The sequence below is a fragment of the Solea solea genome, chromosome 9, assembly GCF_958295425.1.
Source record: "Solea solea chromosome 9, fSolSol10.1, whole genome shotgun sequence".
Taxonomy (NCBI): Eukaryota; Metazoa; Chordata; class Actinopteri; order Pleuronectiformes; family Soleidae; genus Solea; species Solea solea.
The window spans coordinates 12,869,108-12,891,702 of NC_081142.1; the positions used below are offsets into that span (position 1 = coordinate 12,869,108).

Consider the following 22,595-nt stretch of genomic DNA (forward strand, 5'->3'; position numbering starts at 1 on the left):
GAATATTTCAGTCATCACGTCATCTCAGGGAGGCATAAATAAAAAAAAAAAGAAAAGAAAAAAAAAAGGTGGTTAGGTTTTCTGAGACACAGGACGAGAAGTCTGTTATTAAGTCAAGAGAGTCGGCATCAGCAGTCTTGTGGGAGCAGTAAACACACGTGAAGATAACTACATGCGTGGTGAAGGAAGGGGCCGGAGACACATGGAGATGAATGTGTAATGACATGGACAGAACAGAACAGAAGCTTCTACATACCTGAAGGGAACTAAAAAGGGTTCAGCTTCAAAGCCACAACAACGTTAGCGAGCCAAACTTGACCTGGACAATTAGTATTTGTATAATGACAAACCGTTGCTGAGTTACACAGCACAGTCACATTAAGAGCCCAGATAACATGATCAAGGCTTTTCCACTGAACATATTCAGAATTGATTTTGAAGGCGACCCCAAGTGCTTGTGTCAGCCAATAAAACAAGTATATATGCTCCACCCCCAACCGAGCGTACTCTATGTGTGTATTTGTTTTACATTCTCATAAATGTTGATGTCAAAGGCCACTGGAGACAAAATGTATATTTTCACATTTACATTTCGGTCGGTTCAATTCTGCCCATATACTTAGAAAAACTCATCCTTGCATGTTAAGACACGAACGTACAAGTCAACAAAACAAGAGTAAGCGTCGGTCTGAGCCACTTCCATTTAGAGAGAGACACATGTACTGTCACTCAGACTTATCATCGCTCACAGACACCAGTTTACTGAACGTTGACACATCCGTACACACACACACACACACATCATAGCACACATACTGACGCACACCTGGTTTTGTAGATGTTGCCCTAAGGGCTACCTGTTCGTCAGATCCTCTGTGCTTTGTAATTAGGGGAGTTAGTGAGAGAAGGGGTAAGGGAGGGGTAAAGAGAGACAGCTAAGAGAAAGAAAAGAGGGAAGGCGTAAAGACAAAGAGGTCAATTCCCTCGGAAGAACAGGAACTAGACTAGACTTCATCAGCCCTCGATAAAGGCAACACCTTCCGTAGTTTGGGCAGAGCTGACACACACACACACGTTTGTGCAGCTATCCTTCGTAGGACATTAGCCTACATGAAGCATCCATAACCAGTTACTCAGAAATGAGGTTCTGCCTCATTAGGAGCAGGTTTTGGTCTCCACGAGGAGTGCTGGTCCTGACCAGGCCAGTGTTTATGCCAGAGGAGGTCCTAAAGAGGTACCAAATACAAGCACACGCGATATACAAGCATGCATGATTGGCAAATGTGCTTTTCTTAAAGCAGCTGCACTTGCTCAAAGTGACCTCCTCGCTGCTATCAAAGCTCATTTCCCCTCAATTTCAACCGCTTTGCTTTGCTTCTGCAAAGCCTTTGAAAAAAAAAAAAGAGCATTGTAGAGTTTGGTTTTGTTTATTTCTCACAAAAAACAGCCTCGCTGGTTAAGAGCTCGCTGCTTGTCAGAAATTGCCTTGACAGACACAACGAGCAGAGGAGACAGAAAAAAAAAAGTGGCACACTGTTACAACCCAAATAGTTCTCTACCCCAAGGTATCTTCTGACGAGGGGAAAATAATTGAGGCCAGAGGCCCAGTGACAAATGCACAGGGCAAAGACGTGCATTCATTAGACTTCCCCACAGGGAGAGATGAAACTAGAGTTACTCTGAGACAGACGGGAAAATAAACAGAGACAGGGGGAAAGATAAAGAAAGGTAGACTTATTTGCCAGATATCTGCGGTGTAACCCTGTTAGCACACACAGGACAAACCTCACGTGTGACAACCATTGTGGGATGAGTGATAGTGAGTGTTAGCAGCATGTGTGTGTCGATCGGGTGGTGGGGGGCGGGGATCCGTCCAGGAATTCCACAGAGGAATCACCTACTTGGCCTGTCCGTGTCGCAGAAACCAATTACCGTGACTGTGAGTGTTTGTGTGTGTGGGTGCTGAAGGGGAGGTCTCGCCACAAAATGGAGGGGACTTCTCCTAATCATTGCACTCTGGCCCCGCACAAAGGCAAAAAGGCTGCCAGGACAATTTGAATTTGAATGGCATCGCTCCTCCTGCTCTCCTTTTTCAGTGTCTCTCCCTCTCCATCGCTCTGCGCCTCAGCCTCACATTGGACGACAAAAGCGAAGCCAACAAAGATAGTGCACAAAGCAATTAGGCTAATAGCGCTAATAAGTTGAGCGCGGGGTCCTCACTCTCCGTGTTGACACATTTCACTGTTTCTGTGGCTAAACAGAGGCTCAAGTGTTTGGCAACCAGACGGCATAGTATTTTAATGGAGTGGCTACCCCATGCCAGGTTGCCATGTGCATGGTCTGTTTGACTGTCGAAGGGAACAACAAAGGCAACTTGGAGAAGAGGTGGCAGAAGATAATTAACTAGTGGAGAAGTCTAAAGAGAAGGATTTTTAGGGAAAAGGCCGTCGGGGATTAGATTTTGTTTTAATTAAAGCTAAACACAGAATCTTGCCATCATTGTGTTGCAGTGCTATTCCGTTAACACAGCAGCCTTACTCTAATCATTAACTGTAAATAACGCTGAAAGGAATAATAGCTAACAGTTAACGAACTGGTCTCTCTCCGAGGTTGTGGAGACACAACCTGTGTTTCAGCTCCCTCGGGGATTGGTCCCGTTGAGTTTTCAGTTGTCGCCGGTGTCACGCCGACAAAGACGAGGCATGCTCAAAACCTCACAGTAGTTCAATTCCTCACCTGTCTGTCCCATGTGACCCACAGACATGGCCCTATATGGCCCTGCACATTCCTCTCTCAATAATAGCCTTTCTTCTCCTTTCCTCCTTTAGTCTTTCTCTTTTTTTTCTTTCTTTTAGGAATTCTACTTGTTCGAACAAAGGCATATTTTAAGAGGCTTGTAACACGCTCTCTCTCTCTCTCTCCCCCTCTCTTCTGTGTGTGTGTGCGGGCATATTGAACGTGGCCATAGGGACGAATGCTTCGTTGCCCTCCCCTGTTATTAGGCCTGCCCTGTCATTATGGGATTAGATTGTAAGGGTTGGCTTTGTATGCGTGCGTGTGTGTGTGTGTGTGTGTGTGTGCGCGTGCACATGTGTGTATTTGCATGTATCTTTCCCATCTTATGCTCTCCTCTGTTTGCTCTGTTTGTATCTCTGCAATTTTTCTCCACACAATCAAAATGACACTACTACTATATTGTTTCTCCTCCCCCCCCCATGTTTGTGACATTAATCCCAGGTGCATTTGACCTCCGTGATGAATAACACTCCGCTAAGGCAGTGCTCGGGTTACTCAAACAGTGACTCTCTAATTGAATAGTCTTCATAAGCAGTAGGAGCTTGAAAAACATTCCCCTGTCCACCGCACATCACATCCATCACAGCGCAGCATGAACACCCAGGCACACATTGAGAGAGATTGTCAAGGAAGACAAATGAAAAGGGGTTGAAAATGGAGTGTCGAGAGAGAAAATAGTTACAGAAAGTGTGGGATGAATAGGGTGTAGCGGAGGGGAAGGAAAAGGGAAAAGCACGAAGTAATGAGGAATGTGATACAACATTTCATAGGATTGATTGGACGTAGATTGAAACTGAATAAGACAAAAAAGCGCGAGAGGATGGATTAAACAGGCCTGTGCATCTGTGTCTGCAGATCGGCACTGCCTTCTACATGCACTCACAGTGTATTTTTGACGGCAGCACATTTTGCATGTTCATTTTCCTGATTTACTCTTTTATCAAAGCTCCAAGTCAATTGTTCATGTTACACTCCCCAAGTGAAGTGAAACGTTTGGAGTTAAAAAGCAAACAGCAACACTTTCTTTGCACTGAGGAGGGTCTTATAGTCCCATGCAAGTTGTTTGTCCCTGAACTCGTCCGTCTGGTTCGCTCTACAGCTATTTTCTTTTTTCCCCCCCCCCCCTCTTTCAACTATAGGTCGATTAGGAAAAACCCCCAACAAGGTCTTAGAAGCTTTCAGAGTTTGTTTGCCTTTTTTAGAAAAATGGCATCTGTCTCATTCAGAGACAAGCGTTCCCTTTACCATTCTCTTTATCATTCAGGCAGCACAAAGTCACACAAAACAGGTGCTTTGTTTGTGGCCATGCACCTCCTGTGTGTGTGTGTGTGTGTTCTCTGTGGCTGTGCAGGTGCCTGAATTTGCTATACAATCACAAATATTGCAGTGTGTGTCTATCTCCCTCCCACACACACACACACACACACACACGCACGCACGCAGAAACATAATGTGCAGAACCAAATGACAACAACCCCCCACATGCACATACACACACACTGACACAGAGGGAGTGTCCGGGTGAGGTGAGGGTCATTCAGTCCTTTAGCTCCAGCCCATTGACTCAGGACTGGTGCTCCACTTTGAGCACAATAAAGGGTTTTGCACCAAACACACACATTCAAATGCACACACTAGCACAGACCCAGGGAGCTCGAACAATGCAGATGCATCGGGACGGCGAAGAATTCATATGCTCCTAAATGATCCCCTGTTCAAACCAATAGTTCCCGACTGTGTTTGTGTTTGAACGTGTGTTGTCTGTTGCTCTCCAGCTCTTGTTATTTCGCTCACATTTCTCGCCACCCCTCTCTATCCCCGTCTGGCTTTGTGTTTCACCATGTTGCCATTTTCAAGCAAGGTCAGCTCTAATGACAAGCCATTGTACCACACAAGGCCTAGTCATAATAATAAACACCCAAGCAGGAGAGGTGTATCATTTCCACCACACCAGTTTTTACCTCCCCGTGTATCGCTGACGGTAACAGGTCCCAAATCACACACTGTCATTGCATGAGTCAGGGGAAATCCTGCACCGAACAAGCACAGACACGGTTTCAGTTATGAAAAAAAAAAAAAAAAGGCTCAAAAGGGCCAAGACATACTTACCGTGTCCTGCATCCATGCATCCACTTTACAGCCAGTGGTATTGTTCATATTTAAAATCTGCATCCATCTAATATTCCACGCATGCAAATTCACTCTCATATTCTTAGACTCTAGTTGTGGGAACTTTGCACGAGGGGTTCACACTCATTTGTAACCCCTTATATTCTTTGAGAGCTGCCTAGTAGGTGTGTGTGTGTGTACTTGTAGGCCTCATATAACTTCAAGCAAGTTTCTCTGGTTACCTCGTCATCGAAGACAAGCGTGTGCCACCAACTGGGATGGGAAGTAATGTGCTAACATGTGCAGTCTGTGGGTAGGGCCCATGTGGAACCGGACTGGAGCTTTGTGCAGATTCATCCATATATGGTCTGCATGAAGCATTGCAGCAATGGGCAGATGATGAAATATACTGTATGTCACTTGGACCACACACGAAAATACTCACAGAAGTATGACCCAGCTCTCACCGATAGCAGGGTGCACGCGTGATTTTTCTGCAAACCATTTCCACTATCAGGTAGAAAAGATCCTCTGTGACGAAGTTTGCAAGCCAGATCTGTGAGTGCATGAGATTCACTTCAGTTCCCACAACCACTCCCAGAGAGACAGCATGAACTGGCTCCAAGTGAAGCTTCCAGACCAGTAAGAGGAACGAGCCAAAGCTACATCTGAAAGCTGATTTTTATTTTTTATTTTTTTTAAGTGTATGGGAACATATCTGGCTGTAACTATTCTTGTAAATCATATTTGTTTTGTGTAATAGGCACACAAGCACATCAGAGACACTGTCACTCAAAGCTTGTGGGGGCAAAATTCGGTGGGAATTCCCAGCTGTAGGAGGCTGCCGTCTCTACAGAGTTGGACATAATTCTCGATGTAGTTGGAGCGTGTTTGCATTTGTCACTGCTGGTGCTCCTGAATGCAGCAATAGTGGCAGTACGTATGTGGAGGAAAGGATGGTGAAATCCTGGGGTTATAGCACTTATAGACTCCTCCGAATGTGCCATCTTCTGTCAGGTTACCCAGCAGGATAAAAAGTGCAAAGATGAAAGGGGACGACAGAAGCAGAAGAAAAAAAGAAAGTGAGATGGTGAAGAGACTTTGTCAGGTTTATCCCCTGCAATTGAGGCAGGGATCATGAGGCATCTTACATTTCCCACCATAGTAAGGGACAGTGGAAGTTCACTTTCTTCTAGTGCTGTTTCATCTTCTTTTACTATCTTGTAGAACAGCGCAGTGGTTGAGATAATAACGGTGGATGCGTACTGCGCCTTGAGCGCCAGGTACTAAAAGGCTCGACATTTACAGTCTACATCTTTGCCAATAGAAACAAGAGAGTGGAAAGTGAATAGGAGAAAGGGGACCTTTTTTTTTGGGGGGGGGGGATGTGTGAAGGCTGTGCATTCCTCTGTGTTTCAAGATATAGTGAATATAAAGTGAATCCAATTCAAGCGTTTTGACCTCTCAAGAGCACCTCTTTTGTGATACCTAACTTTATTACCCCCCTCCTCCATTAAAACCGTCTGTTGGGTCATTTATCTTTGAGAGTTTTACAGTCTGTTGCGCGCAGTGTGCGTGTTTGTGTTTGTGTCAGAGTGCCCTGTGGGAAGTGGGACCATTTCCCAGGGAGACTCACTGTGACTTCCTTTCCACTATATAAATGCAAACGTCTAATAGCTGTCCAATTAGCCATATGAGGAGCTATAATAAAACGCTACGCTATATCTCACAGATCACCCACTTAGATCTCCTTCCCTTGTTTACTCTTGTCACAGACACACTTGTATACATGCAGTTCTTCTTTGTTGAATAAAGTCTTCTATCGCATGAAGCACTCGCTTTCTGTCACTGAGTTATCCATCTGTTATCGGAGAACAACTTTGGTCAAAGAGCTCTTATCTATTCCGTGGACCATTTTAAAACTTTTATGACACATGTTGTAAAATCATCCTGTTCCATTGATCTCGCCTGTTTCCTCTTTGTCTAACATCGCTGTCTGTTGCTTCCATTCACAGAGACACTGATGGACACGAAGTGGGCTACGACAGAATTAGCATGGACTGCACACCCTGAAACCGGGGTGAGTTTCCCAGGCAATGAGTGTGTGTGTTTGTATGTGGGAGTGTGAGTGTAAATGAGTGTGTATGGTGAAAAACAGTATAGGTATCTGTTGTATACCTTCTCTTAATAATTTACATCTTGTGTTGTTTGCAGATGTATTTATACACAGCCAGCAGCTGTGACTCTGCAGGCAGGGGTGTCAGAACAAAGCGTGCTTATAGATTACACAAAGAAACAAATCAGAGATCAAAGTTGAAGTTAAAGATGCGCCGTGTTAAGATATATTGCTGAACTCAATTTTATTGTTTTCCATAATTGATTGACTCAAGGAATAGCCTCAGAAGTGCTAAATCTCTACATTGAACTATGGTTTCAGTTTGAGTACTCGCAAAAAACATAAATGTAGAAGAGCGGTAAATGTTGTTGAAATTCATGAATGATTTTTTCCGTTGAAATCCGCAGTATAGTGATGCAATTTCCATCTGTCTTGCCCGATTTCCTCTGCTGCATTGCAGTAGAACAGCGCATACAGGCTTGAAGCCAATAATTCTCAATCATTTTTAAAAGACATATATAAAAGCTAAAAGATAGAAAGCAAAATAAGAAAGACATCACATATGATCTTGCGGACCCGATACAAGCTGGATGTGACTCATGGGCCTTGAGTTTGACACGTGCTCTACACCGCGTTGAACAGTCAACAAATGACTCAACAGGATGCGTTTTAGCGTTCAACAGGATGCGCTTTTTAGCGAGCATTAAAAGATTCATCACATTCCAATCTCAGTGACCCGCACGGTGACAGATGCTCCGCTCCTCGTGCCTCATTGCACTTAAGAGGCGTGAAAGGCACCAGTTACCTCATGAAGTCACCTTTTTAAAAACAGAAATATTTCTTGCTGTTGACCCATTGCACATCCAGGCATTCAAATCTGCCACACACAAAGTGCCAGTGACAGCCTCATCTTCTTTCCCATGTGGTCCCCACAATGGGCTTAAGAGGAGCCAAAAGACCACTGACCCCTCCTTAGCTGCACTTCAAAGACTGCCAGCACTCCCCCTCGCTTTTGTGTGGTCCTCTGACTTGGCCCTTGTGTTTTGAGAGGTGCCCCCCCCCCCCCCCATTTTTTTTTATATTTTGTTTTTACCCCGGTGCCCTTGCAGCGAGATTGCACCCCAACTGTTCAAAGTCAACCACCCTTCCTTATTCACCGCTCTCTTTACTTCCAAGTAACTAAGCACTAATGAAGCCAGACACACTAGCCCCCATCAGTGGCAACAGTCAGTAGAACAAACCCACTCACAGCCTGTCATGAACTCTTCTCCCTTCCTCCGTCCCTCCTCCTATCTATTCATCTTCCTTTGCTTCCCCCTGCCCCCGTCCTCCTCATTTACCCACAGATCCCAGAATGGCATAGGAGCTAAAAAATCTGCCTTCCTATCTCCTTTTCAACCAAACCCACAACAGATGCTCTTTTCAAAAGATGTATATACAGTGAAGAGACCTTTGTACTCCATATTTCCAACCAAAGGACAGGAGTGCTTTTTTTGTTCTGTCTCGGTGTACGATGTATTGTATGTGTGTTTGTTATAGAAATGTTGTTCCCGTGACTGAGAGGACAAACAAAGTGACAACGCTGCGAAAAGAGAGGGGAAGGGACAGGCAGAGAAACTGTGATGAAGTCAAATCCTGAGAAATTTCACCACATAGAAAAAGGAGAGCGAGAAAGAATAAAAGTTGTAAAAACAAATCTATTTTTATCTTTTTAATTAGCACCATGCAAGTGTTGTATAGTCACCGGACACACAATGGGTACATATATAGCATTATAAGCATTTTACCTGTGTCTGCACTTGCATATGTGCATTACTCAGGCTTACTCTCTGCGTCTGTCAATATAGCCTGTAGTATTTGTACATTATTCACATCTATGTTCAAGTGTGTACATGTACAAGTTGGGGCTTATGTTGTTATTGGATTTCCACTTTCCACTTCCTCTCCCTGTGTCATTTCGCTTACAAAACAGATGGGATATAAAGGGGGAATTCCGTTTTATAACAGGGCTCTGCTCAGACACCCACATGGTTATCTGCAGCCATACACTGATAACAATATCCCAAATTAGTTAGCTTGTGGAGATAATAACTGTTGTAAGTGTTTTGGTGCCTGCTTCATGCCCCCCCCCCCCCCCCCCCCCCCCCCCCCAGCATGCTGAACCATGTTATGAACAAGTTTAAAGGCAGTTTGATTGAGCTCATTCATACTATAAACAAACAGAAAAATAAAAGAACACTAATTACTTGCACCAAGCCTGGTTGCCTGCAACATTTCATCTAATGCCTACAGCTAACAGTACTAGTTCATCTGCCATCGAGGTAGCTAAAGCCCACCTTGAGGAGCGTGTACAAAACAATCAATAGCTCTGTTTCTGTCATATTATATTAATATAGTGAAATGGAGCCATCCATTATACTGCTTATCCTTTGAGGATCATAGTGGGCTGGAGCCAGTCCAAGTTGTCACTGGGCAAGAGGCAGGGTTCACCGTGGACAAGCTGATAGTCCACCACAGGGCCAACATATATAGTCGAACAATCATTCACACCCACAGGTGTTTTAGAGTCAGCAGTAAATCCAGTCTTCATGTCTTCAGACTGGGGTAAAACATGATGCAATCTAACTTCACATAAACATTTTTAGTTTGAACCATCTTTGCCGTGACGTGGTACTGTGTTCTGTGCTGTTCGAATGGAATGGACAAAGTAGATCACACTTCTTGCATAACCTTTAGTGTGACCCACTTAATACATTCAGGCTTGCTTGACAGGCACTTTGACCACTTGTGTATGTCTTACAACGATTGTTGTCTCCCTAAACACAGACACACACTTACAGTACAGACACTCAAACAGACATATTATGATCCGCTGTGGCAACCCGAAGTAGATACACTGTAACAGACAGACAGAAGTACACACATGCATACTCATACATACACCCACAAACACAATGCCTTGCTGTTTTTATTTTTTTTTTGCATTGGGTGATTTATTACAGAGAGCTAAATACCCATTGACACTTTATGCTTTTAGCCATCCCATTGACCTGGCTGGTGATTTCTGCTTCCTCCCTTTCTCTTGCTCTCTTTGGGCCATCGTTTTAATGCCACGGCCGAGCTGTGCCCATTCTACTTCTCTTTCCTCAATGGTCTCCGGGGGTCTTGGATTAATAGCCTTGTCTCCACCACATCCATATCACAGCTTTAATTAAGATACTCTGAGCTCAAATGGAAACATTTAGGCTCTGGAGAACAAATTGGCGACTTAATGCCAAAGTTACGGAACAATCAAATGTTCCCAATCGAACTTTGGTCACAAGGGTATAACCGCAGACAATGTGTTATTTATGTATCTTGGTATTTAATTCTTTTAAGGTGATAGTGGAGCTGAGTGATATAAAAGACCCCCTAGAGTCAGAGGGTCACGGTTCTCGTGGATTTAGTTAGCCAATTGTGAATTCATGGGATTTTAGCTAAAAGTAAATCCAAATTTAATAGTATTTTTATTTGCCTCCTCATTGTCTTTTAAATGCTCCAGTGCGTGACCATGTCACATGCAAAACACTTTGACATATTTGAAATTTGGTATGCAAATCATTTTGTTAGACCTTGGCCTAGTTGAATGAAAATAAATGCACTTTGTCTGTTTAATAGAAAAAGGGAGCGGCACATTAAACACAAAGGAATTGCCATTTGAATTGCAATGATTTAATCCCGGGTTCCATGTTTGAGATTGTAAAATGCATTACATTACAATGTCTCACAGCAAGTCTTTGCAGTCTGGTTTGCTCTCGTTCATTTAATGAAGCTGGTAATCAAAGTTTAGAAAATTTTAATCCCATTTTAACTGGGGTAATTCACCCTCTGGGTACTGTAGTAGAACTGAAAACGCAGAGGAGTGTAAAAACAGAAAAGCATGAAGGTTAACTGGTGCCTTTTCCCTGTATTTATTAGAGGACATTGCGATCATCGCTCTGTAATTGAAGCGTAATTGGTTGTGAAGCCGTGTGGCTGCTACTTCCAAACAGATATGAGGTAAACATGCTGTAGAGGGTCTATGGTGAGGGAGTGACAGATTGCTGTAATTGTGATGAATTTGTAGTCCTTGTCTCCGGCTTTTACACTACATTTAGCAGGGATTCAATTCATAGCATGGCAAAGACACAGGGATGTTATTTTATACACCCAAAAAGAGGGGGAAAAAAGCTTCTTCACTTTTTTCTTGATTCTAACCTACACCCTGCTTTCATTTATTTACTTTTTTTTTTACCATGCATTATGGAATCCTCTCTTTGATCTTTATTGCAAGGTGTGCAGAGATGGGTGAAAGTACATCCCAGATACAGATTAAATGTCTTGTCAAACTTGATCTGCCAGAGATATCAACATTTACAGCCTCTAACTATGTTCTTTTTCTTCTGTCTTCACAGTGGGAGGAAGTGAGTGGCTATGATGATGCCATGAACCCCATCAGGACTTACCAAGTCTGCAATGTACGCGAGCTCAACCAGAATAACTGGCTGCGCAGTGACTTCATACCACGGAAGGATGTGCTGCGTGTCTATGTGGAAATGAAATTCACTGTGCGTGATTGCAACAGCATTCCCAACATCCCAGGTTCCTGCAAAGAGACCTTTAACCTCTTTTACTATGAGTCTGACTCAGACTCAGCTACAGCCACCAGTCCTTTCTGGATGGAAAACCCTTATGTCAAGGTGGACACCATTGCCCCAGACGAGAGCTTCTCCATGCTTGAATCGGGCAGGGTAAACACAAAGGTCCGAAGTTTCGGGCCACTGTCAAAAGCTGGGTTCTACTTGGCCTTCCAGGACCTTGGGGCTTGCATGTCACTCATCTCAGTTCGGGTGTTTTATAAGAAATGCTCCACCACAATCGCCAACTTTGCAGTTTTCCCAGAGACAGCAACTGGGGCTGAGGCAACGTCCTTGGTAATTGCACCAGGAACTTGTGTTCCGAATGCCGTTGAGGTGTCTGTGCCACTGAAGCTTTATTGCAATGGTGATGGGGAGTGGATGGTTCCTGTAGGAGCCTGCACCTGTTCGGCTGGTTTTGAACCAGCAATGAAGGATACCCAATGTCAAGGTGAGTGTTGTTGTTTTTTTTTGGTCAGTTTCATATTTCATTATTCTATGTTTGCAATTGTGAATTATTAGGGATTAGACTATAAAGAGATATACTTGAGAGGAGTAAACATTTTCCAATCCTGACTGGCAGAGAGAAAGTCAATGCATCTACATAAAAGGTTACGTCACAGTCTTACTTTCTTGGAGGCGGATGGTGGGGTTGGACATGACGTGGGGGTTCATCTGAACACATTTTTGGGTTCTTGGGGAGATTGAATCCGTATTGTTTTGGCTACAGGTTACAGTCCATATCACTCGATTGCCCAGCTGCCACTGTATTATGAGTCATTTATTTGCCTTGTATTGTCTGACACATTAAACCAATGACTACAAGGTAGAATATTACACAGTAGATGACACTGTCAGCGGGCGGCAGTTCACTCCATTGACCTCTGCCTTGCCTGGCAGCTGGCTACTAAATAAATGGAAATGCAGGGAGGCTGTCTGTTTATGAGAGCTGTGAGGCCAAATGATGCTTTCAGGTCTGATGGAAAAACATAACGGGTTGACAGAGGTTGAGAGCAAGGTGAATTTAAACACCAGGTCTTGTCTGAAATGGAGTGCAGGTGAAAACAGCACGAGAGGGAAAGATAAAATGGAAAATGTGTGTGTGCTGAAGGATATGGTGTGTAAAATTAAGCTTTGGGTGCATAGGTCAAACGGAGGCAGCAGAAGGATGGGGGGGGCGGGGGGCGGCTGATAGGGTTATTGATCAGTGGGGTTGATCGCAAGGTGTCATATGTGCTCTGTGCTCAATTTGTACATCGTCCTTGTTTGTCTTGGTTCAAAGGGTTCATTCTGCTTTATATAGCGGTAAAGGGATAAGCCTGAGAAGACCTTTTGTTCAGCACACATACAGATCATCAGGCAAAGTGGGAGGATACTTGTTTCTGCCAGCTTTTGACAGACTCTGAATACTGAATGCAGGCTCACCTTTAGAAGGAGAGTGTACGTGTGAGTGTGTGTGGGAAAAAAAAACAATGGTAAATATAAAGTATAGTGTATAGTATGTGGTTAAAAACTCATTTGTTTGTTCTTGGCAGCTCAAGGTTAGAGCTTTGGCGACTAAGCTCTGATAAAACAACCTCTAATCAAACTTTACTTGAAACCACAAGGGATAAATCTCCCCCTTTTAACTTTCTCCTCACATCACCTCTTCTCAGGTCCACTCTCCTTTTCTTTCCTATGCCACGATTAAGCCCCACACTCATTTCTCATCACCCTTTAGCCATCACTCTTCCTCTCTCTACTTTTCTGTCCTCAGTCCAACGCCACTGCTGCTGTTCTACCTCGCTCTCTCTTCTCATCGTTTCCTCTCTCTCTCCTTCCTAATCTGAAGGCTGTTGCTCTTGTTAATATGGCAGCAGAGTTACAGTAAGGATGTCTGCATGAATATTAATCAGTGAACCTTTTTTTTTTTGCGTTTACACTCATTTGCCTCACATTTTTCACCCCAATATTCTTTACTTCTTTTCTCCATGCTCCACACTTTCCAATTTCAGCATTCACTCTAATCAGTTCCTTAAGCTCTATGTTCTGCATGAGAGGATAAGACACAGGGGAGGGGGGTGGGGGTTTGGCAGGATTAGCATTTTCTATGCCTACACCTCTTCCTCCACACCCTCCCCTTTTTCTCTATCCCCTTGTTTCTCTCTCTTCCTCATTCTTTAGTGGTTCCTCAGGATAAAATGGATGAAAGGATGAGGATGACCCCTTTACTCTTTGGAAGTGATTGATCAGCATGTGCATCCCCTCCATAAAAAGGGAAAAAAAAATATCTCTTTTAATAGAAATTCAACTTCTGTTAGGCTAGCATTTTCCAAACCAATACTCTTGTCCTCCTGTGAGATGATGAATTTTGACAAACCTGCCGGGGTCACGATAAGTAATCAAAGAGGCTGTTCTCCCACATGGTTAAACTCTAGGTCATTTCTTATCTGTTTATCAGGCAGTACTTCCTCTTAGTCAGTGGTGTGAAGATTCTGATTAATGGTGGAAGAACAAACACACTCAGTGCTAATGTACACGGCGCAGTCGACTTTGGTTTCTGTGCTAATATTGAACTTGCCGAAATGATAAAGCGGCAGGGCCAGACAGTTGTCGGCGTAGTTCTGGTCTCGGTGGTTTTCTAACATGAGCGAACAACAAACTCAGAGACTATGTACAAAATTGTCATTCAGAGGGACAAGCGTAGCATTGTGTCCTTGACTTTGAAACGCTAACACACTAGCGGGTGAGCTAATCAACTGGCCCCTGTAAACTTTGCCTGTCGTACCTGCTCTCGTCCTTTTTTTTTTTTTTTTTATTAAGCACCACAGCAAACTCATTCATCTTTTAATGAGATAGTTTATCAAAGATATGGAGCCTGCCAAAGGGTTCTGGATCACAGTGCCGCTGTCAGTGTTTTCTGGTGCGTCTGCAACTTATCACCTGAGTTATAAACTTCCAAACAGCCGCAATAAATGGAGCTATGGCATTTACAAAGACGTGCCGTGTTTTTTTTTTCTGATTACAAGGCCTCACCTAATCAAAAACAAGGTAAATCTATGTCTAAGTTACTGCCTGTAACTGTGTTTAAGGTGTGGGTCCATAAAGGAAGTGATTAAGTGAAGATATTTCTTTAAAAAAAAAACAGCTTCTTAAAACTGAATGCAGCCATGTGGCTCGAGCCCAGAATCCTGTGTGTGTCAGCACAGGAGTGGTTCAACCCGTGGTTGTGTACACATCAGCATGTGTTGTGTGTGCTTCTGGTTGTCTGCGACTGTTTATTTGTATTCCATTGAAGACGCAATTCCGATGAAAACACCATGCCAGCATTTTGGCTCCGAAGGTCGTGCATGTAATTTGGATTGACAATGGTTGTATACGAGTTTATTCAAACAGCTACATGCTGCTCAGACACTCCTTTCCGCCACTGTTTGCTGAACACATACACTCCATAATTAAGTCAAGGGGGACATGAGGGTTCAGAGGAGAAAAATAAAATCATTTGTAAATAAGCGAACTTGTCAAAGTCACAGTTGATTTCATATTGAACAAGTATGATTTATTAATCTCACTTCGTCTTGCCTTGCTTAACTACGATGTTATTGTCTCTCTTTGTCCATCAGCCTGCAGCCCTGGCACCTTCAAGTCCAAACAGGGGGACGGCTTCTGCTTGCCCTGTCCAGCCAACAGTCGTGCCAGCTCGGGAGCAGCCAGCGTTTGCTCCTGTCGTAATGGTTTCTACCGATCAGACACAGACTCTCCGGACACCCCCTGTACCAGTAAGAGAACGCTGCTTTCAATGGACTGTGAAATTGGCATGTTTGAAAGGCATCATAATAATGTTTGTTGCTGTTTTTGCAAGCCATACACTCTTGTTCTCAGTCAAAAGATAGAAATGGGGCTAAATATCCAGTCCAAATGGTGATAAAAATGTTAAATGTTTTCTCAAACATTCCTCTTTGAATTGTGTCCTCAATGGCTGATAACGCCTACATTCCCGCCGACGCCATATGGACGACAAACAAGTGTGCTTGTTTTCCCAACCCTATCCAATAACCTTATTATCAAAACCCTCCCATTCGCGCCTTTCTATCTGTTCTCCACACTGCTACTCCTTTACAGAGAGAGAGTGTGAGGAATTATTCTGGTAGTGGTGCCTTCGTTAAGAGCAATTATTTACATGCAGGAACTAATCCATTCACTGCTTTCGAGAGCAGAGGATTCTTTTTTTTTCACTTGGTGGGTTGGGAGACTGATTCTTTCACAACAGTGCAGTGAACGATAAGACTCTGGTAATTGGATAAGAATTGCCAATGCTCTGCCAATAGTTTGTCTCCCTCGTCTCCTCCAGCACTTTACACACACACACACAAATACACACGCGCTCAGTGGAAATGAGCATGCAATTTAACGGTGAACTCCTGTCGTCTTTTTTTTTTGCATTTCCTCAAGCAGTCTCTTATTGCATGGAGGAAAAAGGTTGATCTTAATTCATGAAAACTGTGCTTAAATGACGAATTGTGTTGATGCACAGCATTTGAATAATGCATGTGTGTGTGTGTATATATTGTCATGCAAACTGTTTGTCTATTGTCATTATAATATACTGATGATAATAATAATAATAAGCGTATTCATACGGCGCTTTTCTTGACCATGTTACAAAGCGCTTAACATTCAAATCAAATATAGTATCTCAGTGCGTTGTACACGGTAAGGCAAAGAAAAGAAACCCACCAGATCACACAATGAGCAAGCATGTGGCGTCAGTGGAGAGAAAAATCTTTGAACAGGAAGAAAATTAGTCTTTTTATGTCCGCACAGTCACCAAGACAGGTTTCTCTGCACCCTTTTGTGCATGGAGAATAAACTCATCCTAATTTCAGACCTCTTCTCCTCATCCGTTCCAAATGTGTCCTCCGTTTCTTGCAGCTGTTCCCTCCGCGCCACGAAGTGTCATCTCCAGTGTGAATGAAACGTCGCTTGTGCTAGAATGGAGTGAGCCACGGGAATTGGGTGGCCGCGACGACATCTTCTACAATGTCATCTGTAAGAAGTGTCTGCCCGAGCGGGGGATGTGCTCCCGTTGTGACGACAATGTCGACATCTCGCCTCGCCACCTGGGCCTGACCCAGCGCCGCGTGGCTGTCCGCAACCTGCAAGCCCACACACAATACAGCTTCGAGATCCAGGCGGTCAACGGCGTTTCCCACAAGAGCCCTTACACACCTCATTTCTCTTCAGTGAATATCACTACAAATCAGGCTGGTAAGTAAATGCTGCAGCCTCGTGGCTGTTTGTCAAAGATCAATGTTGAATTTGTAGTCACTGCCAACTTTCAAAGAAAATGTTGCGTGCTGAAGAGGTCCAGCTCACGTTCTTGCATCCATGTAGGAGTATGTTACGTGTTTTCTCTTTAAACAGGAACCGAGAAGGAAGAAATTATTCTGAATGAGCTTAGATAGGGACCCTGTTCACACTCCCACAGCATGCCCTGTACCAACACAGCTGCAAATAGCTGCTGTAGAACAAGGCAGTGTAGTGAGTATTCAAAATGGTGAACCTTCAGTAATCTAGCTGCCCACTGCTTCCAACCCACCACTCCACCAGCCCACAGCTACAGCAGAAACTAGGCCAGTACGGCAATCAATGCTGAGATGAAACCAAGATTGATCCCCAGCTAATGTATATGCATAATATGTTACAGTAGTTAGATAGTGCATAATTTAAAACTTTGGAATTTATTATGTAAATTCTCTCAAAGTGGGTCAGAAGTTAGGCAAAGTGTTTAGGTTAACATTTCTTTTTTTTTTTTCTTCAGTTACTTTAAATTACAAACTACCGTAGTAAATTTCCATGCTGTTGAGCTTGTCTGGACTCTTGTTCTTTGCAGTTGGTGTCTTTGTTGAGGTTCTCGCAGGGATTTTAAGTGATGCCTTGGATGTGTTTATTCGCTTTGTTAAATTTGCTTAGACTGCACCAGGGATTATCCTTTCGCTCCATCCCCCATCATCTCTCCTTGTCATGGCCCTATGCTCATCACCTCTAACCCTGTATTCCTATGCCTAAAAATGCTTAAGATTGCCTTCCGTTTGAGGGTCTAGGACCAAAACGCCCCACAGCACCCTGTTTTCAGGCCTCATTGTATTAAGAGAGCTCCGGCACTGGGCTGACAGAAGTCCTCAGTGGGGGTCACTTGGGTGCCGAGAGAGAGGTGAAAGACGGGGGGGGGGGGGGGGGCAAAAGAGCATCAACTGTGATCAGATTATCCCCTGGTGTAGTCCCAAGACCATTCCTCCATGTGCATTCACCTTTTAAGAACCAAAATAAATAGTAGAGTAGTGATAAGCCGCAGGGGCTACCTCCATGGTTACTGCAACATCTTCTCCCAGAGGAGGGCCCCTAATCTCTTGGCTAGGGTAACCAGGGGATCTGGCTAGGAAGTATTGTCATCAGGGGAGAAAGAGAGATGTGGAGGGCCTGGGTGGATGGGGAGTAAATGAAGGAGGAAAATGTTTGGTAGAGAAGAGAGAATGGGGATGTCTGAATAAAAAACACACGCGGGAGGAGAAAGGAAATGCAAGGCTTAGGATCAAAGAATGTAAAACTGGGGATTAAAAAGCTTTTAAGAAAAACAGGCAGTGTCTTTGCTGTGCCGCAGTGAAAAATTAAATGAAAATTGACGCTGATGAGCTGAGGAGTACACCGAACCTGGGAATAAAACAAAAAAAAAGCCAAGCCATTTTGTGTAAGAGGTGAAAAAAAAGTGAGGTACTTCATTTTTTGAAGAGCAGGTACCGCTGGATCTCCAGATTTAAACTTGGGAAACACAGGTGCTGGAGTAGACTGAGAGTGAGAGTGAGTCAGAGCTACAGAACAAGCGTGAACTTAGACAAAGGGAAAGAGAGACAGGAAAGCAGACAGCTCTCGTCCATTAATAGGCACATGTGAACAAAGCACTGTAGCTTGTGTTGGTGGAATGCCTGTCTTCTGTGAGTGTATACAAACTAAAGCATGTATGTGTTTATTTGTGTATGTTAATTAAATCTAATTATCAACATGGCAAATGCCCATTTGTATGTATAAAAACAGGACTGTTATCAAATACATCCTCTGGGCAACAAAGCAAGTGTTCAGCAATTGTTTAGCCAAAAAAAAAAAAAAATCAATTACATTTTTTCTGTTCTTGTATGTCTTTTCTTATGTTTACCTACAGGAATTGCATGTGTCTGATACTTATCTCTCGGTTTTGGAGTGGAGTTAGACATCCTCTCTTACTCTCCAGGGATTCAGGGAGGAAACATTTGAGCTTTAGTGGGGAATGGTCCTGAATACTAACTATTGGCCCACGCTTTTCACAAAGCCCACAGCCGACGACTTTATGTTTGGGCTTATGTGAAAACACAAAGGGCACAGAATTTGAAAAGGCATCAAATGGAAAATGAGAAATAAACCAGCTCACCCCTCGTTTCTTTTGTTCCATGCAGCTCCATCTGCAGTACCCACGGTTCACCTGATGGTGGCCACAGCAAGCACAATGAGTCTGTCCTGGCTGCCTCCAGAGAAACCAAATGGAATCATTCTAGATTATGAGATTAAGTACCATGAGAAGGTAAGCAGCAATGTAAGTCAACACCTCTAATTTGATCCAATTGCAATGTCTTACACGGTCTCTGTTTCCTCTAAGTCTCCCCTTTCCCCCATGTGTTTTCCAGCGTTATGACTAGATATGTGGGGAGAGAATTTCCCTCTCTCACACTCGTCTGCATATTTCTCTCATCCTGCATGGTTATATTGGTCAGACTTGTCAGATAATGAAGATGAATGAGCACAAGAGGCTGCCATGAGGTCTTATTTTCATCACTAAATGTCTTAATCTCTGCAGGATCAAGGTGAGGCCATTGCCCATACCATGACTGCCCAGCGGAGCAATGCACGTATTGAAGGTCTGAAGGCTGGTACGCCTTATGTGGTTCAAGTTCGGGCCCGAACAGTGGCCGGTTATGGACGCTACAGCAGCCCAGCTGACTTCGGCACCAACTTGCAAAGTATGTTATTCCCATTCCCATTCTATTACCCAGGGATATATTAGGATATCTAAAAAAAAGTGCAGCACATCAGACAATGCATATAGTAGATGCTTAAAAGCTCATTGAATTAAATACTAACTTTTTTCCCCACGAAAAACAAGTGAAAAAAAAATAACTATGTGATGTATGATTTGGTATTGCTCTCCATTCTGCTTAGTACAGCTTAAATAACACAGGGGCATCGTTCAAGTTATGTACCGTAAGCGCACAGATTTTAAGTAGGCAAGAAGAGGCAGAGAATGCAGGGTGGCACAGTCTTTCGCTGCATAAATGGATTGCAGGTGCTGTGGGCGTTTGTGACAAGTTATCTTTGTTTTGTTTTTTTTAAGTAATCATTTTCTCTCTTTTATTCCAAAAGGTGACCCTCCGAAGTCATGGCAGGAGCAGTTGCCACTAATCGTGGGATCAATCACCGCCACTTTGGTCTTCATCATTGCAGTCGTGGTCATTGCAATCGTATGCCTCAGGTTAGAAAATAACTTGCCTCGTCGAAGTTAGAACATATGATAGATGAGCACGTGCAGCTGTGAGCAGAGACGGTAGAAAACAGGATATTTTTTCATCGATCCTAATAGGAAATATTTTTGGGGGAAAAACAAGCACTGAAAGAGCAGTGAGAAATAGAAGATAGCTTCAAATGCCAACCTTGTTAAACCACACCAGATCAGTTTAAGCTCATTTCTGTGCCACCTGTGAGGCCACTGAATGCTAGATTACCCCTTTGAATGTGCAAATGGTAAACAGCTTTGCCCAGAATGCTACTTTGCTTACTGGACACATCATTGTGGAGCAGCTGTCAGGTCTGATAGGCTTGCCCTTCTGGCCCAGCACTCAGAGTCAACAGTTGAGTTTACTCAACACGAATAATCCACACGGACCTCACTCTGCTTGGTCCAGTTCCCTGGTAAAATGTGCACTGTAGCTGTTAACATGCCTTACACTGCAACAGCTGGGTCTAACCACATACATTGATCCTTAAAGCACTCATTTGTCAAGCAGCATATTCAGTGTGCTTTTGTTTTTATGTGCAAAAGGTTGGCGGTTGTGCTCACTGGATTCCCACCGAAAGCCAGTCCAGGCAGTTCCTGACAAGTGTGGGCATCGGTCACACTAGACTGAATAATAATCTCCCCCCCGGCTCCCCCTTTTTTCTCCCCCTTGCCTCTTTATTCTTCTATTTTAACACCGCTACACTGCATCTCACTCAGGGTTTTGGCTTAGCTCCTGCTCTGACTGCTGCAGAAGACGAAGAGAAAAAAGTAATAATACCATAGTAAAAACACAGAGCTTCGGCATATTCCGGAGCTAAATTAGAATTTAAAATAAGATGCAAATCGCCACCGGGTATTATTGCCCCGGTTACTGGTTATACAACAAAGGAGCACATTAACATGTCATTTCAACAACCCAGCCCCTCACTCTGTCACTGCCTCTGTGCCATCACACACCACGCAGAAGGGACACATGGAAGAAGATCCGGATCCAGAAGGACATGATAGAGAGACATGAGGAAAAGAGAATAAGAGAGAGAGAGAGAAAAAAATGGGAGGAGAGAATGACAGCAAGTCCATCAGGAACAAATAAGAAGCAGATTGAATTGAGACAAACATTGTGATGTCTGTGGGGCTAGAAAGCCAAGACAGCTGAGCTTGCTTTTTTAAGTCTGCTTCTGAGGGTATCAGAGTGAATGGCTTTCACTTGTGGTTTAAGACAATGGCACAATACCCTTTGTTTAGACTTGTCCCCAAGTATGAACCATCGTACCACAAGTCATCGATACAATCTTTATCTACAGCATATCCCTTGCTCCCACTGCAGAAAAACTAAACATCTTCATTAAGCCAAACTGTAGTGTGGCTATATCTCCGCAGACATTATTAGGGATCTGTTTTCTTCTCATGCCTTTGTTCCTTTCCAGTACTGGCACCTTGCTGTGAGTCCATGTGACTCACTTTGTGTTTCATCTTTCCCAACAGAAAGCAGAGAAATGGTTCGGAGTCGGAGTACACAGAGAAACTGCAGCAGTACAGTAAGTCTCTTTGCTGAGATACTTCTCTTTGTTATATATCTCCAGCAGTGTTATTTGGCCTCAATTTAGCATTTGCCGAGCGTCCCCTCCCATCATGGAGTAGCTCATATAACATGAATTGCTTGATTGATGTGAGGAAGTTCTAAGAAGGGTTGTGTTTTCTTTTGCAGTTAGTTGATAAACAATGTCTTTTCTTTATACACTGTTCATGAAGACGTTTATTTGGCGGCATAGATTCACTTTCCTGTTCTTGCCACTGAATCCCCTATAGTAACGCCGGGAATGAAAGTCTACATTGACCCCTTCACCTATGAGGACCCCAACGAAGCTGTTCGCGAGTTTGCCAAGGAGATCGATGTCTCCTGTGTGAAGATCGAGGAGGTCATCGGCGCAGGTAACCCACCAAAGCTCCTGAGCTACAGGGGGAAGGCTGCTAGTCACCTCCAGGCCATACCATTAGAGGACTTCACATCAAGCGGTACTTTCATTCAATTCATCGCTTGCCCTCTACTTGCCCTTACCCTACCACACTTGTCACCTCTTAGGAACCCCTACCCAGATGTTTCCAGCACTCATTGTACTGGAGATGTACTGAAACTAGCACAACTAGCTTCAGTATGTCCTTAGATAGACACACAGTCCTAGCACCCTTAAGTTATTTACCAGGTTTCGCGCATTTAGATCAGCTGTAAAACATTTTGTTCGGTGAATTACCATTTCACCTGTACCCTAAGAAGGGAGACCAATCCTGGAGAAAGATAGACTTTTCATTTTATGATTTCAAATTGGTATGACACTGCAGAAAATCCTTTTGAGACTAT

General features: G+C 43.6%; 1 protein-coding gene across 14 annotated transcripts in view; it reads left to right on the plus strand.

The window, feature by feature from the left end:
* LOC131465100 (ephrin type-B receptor 3-like) overlaps positions 1–22,595 on the plus strand; it is a 57,648-nt gene that overhangs the window by 20,663 nt on the left and 14,390 nt on the right. For 3 of the 14 annotated variants that reach the window (XM_058637433.1, XM_058637444.1, XM_058637436.1), the window contains exons 2-10: positions 6,921–6,985; positions 11,455–12,127; positions 15,279–15,434; positions 16,588–16,923; positions 19,143–19,279; positions 19,541–19,703; positions 20,104–20,212; positions 21,722–21,774; positions 22,034–22,252. In XM_058637433.1, coding sequence (XP_058493416.1) covers positions 6,921–6,985; positions 11,455–12,127; positions 15,279–15,434; positions 16,588–16,923; positions 19,143–19,279; positions 19,541–19,703; positions 20,104–20,212; positions 21,722–21,774; positions 22,034–22,252 — 1,911 coding nt within the window. The remainder of the gene's footprint in view (positions 1–6,920; positions 6,986–11,454; positions 12,128–15,278; positions 15,435–16,587; positions 16,924–19,142; positions 19,280–19,540; positions 19,704–20,103; positions 20,213–21,721; positions 21,775–22,033; positions 22,253–22,595) is intronic. The other 11 variants (XM_058637439.1, XM_058637443.1, XM_058637445.1 and 8 more) reach the window with 6 other exon arrangements.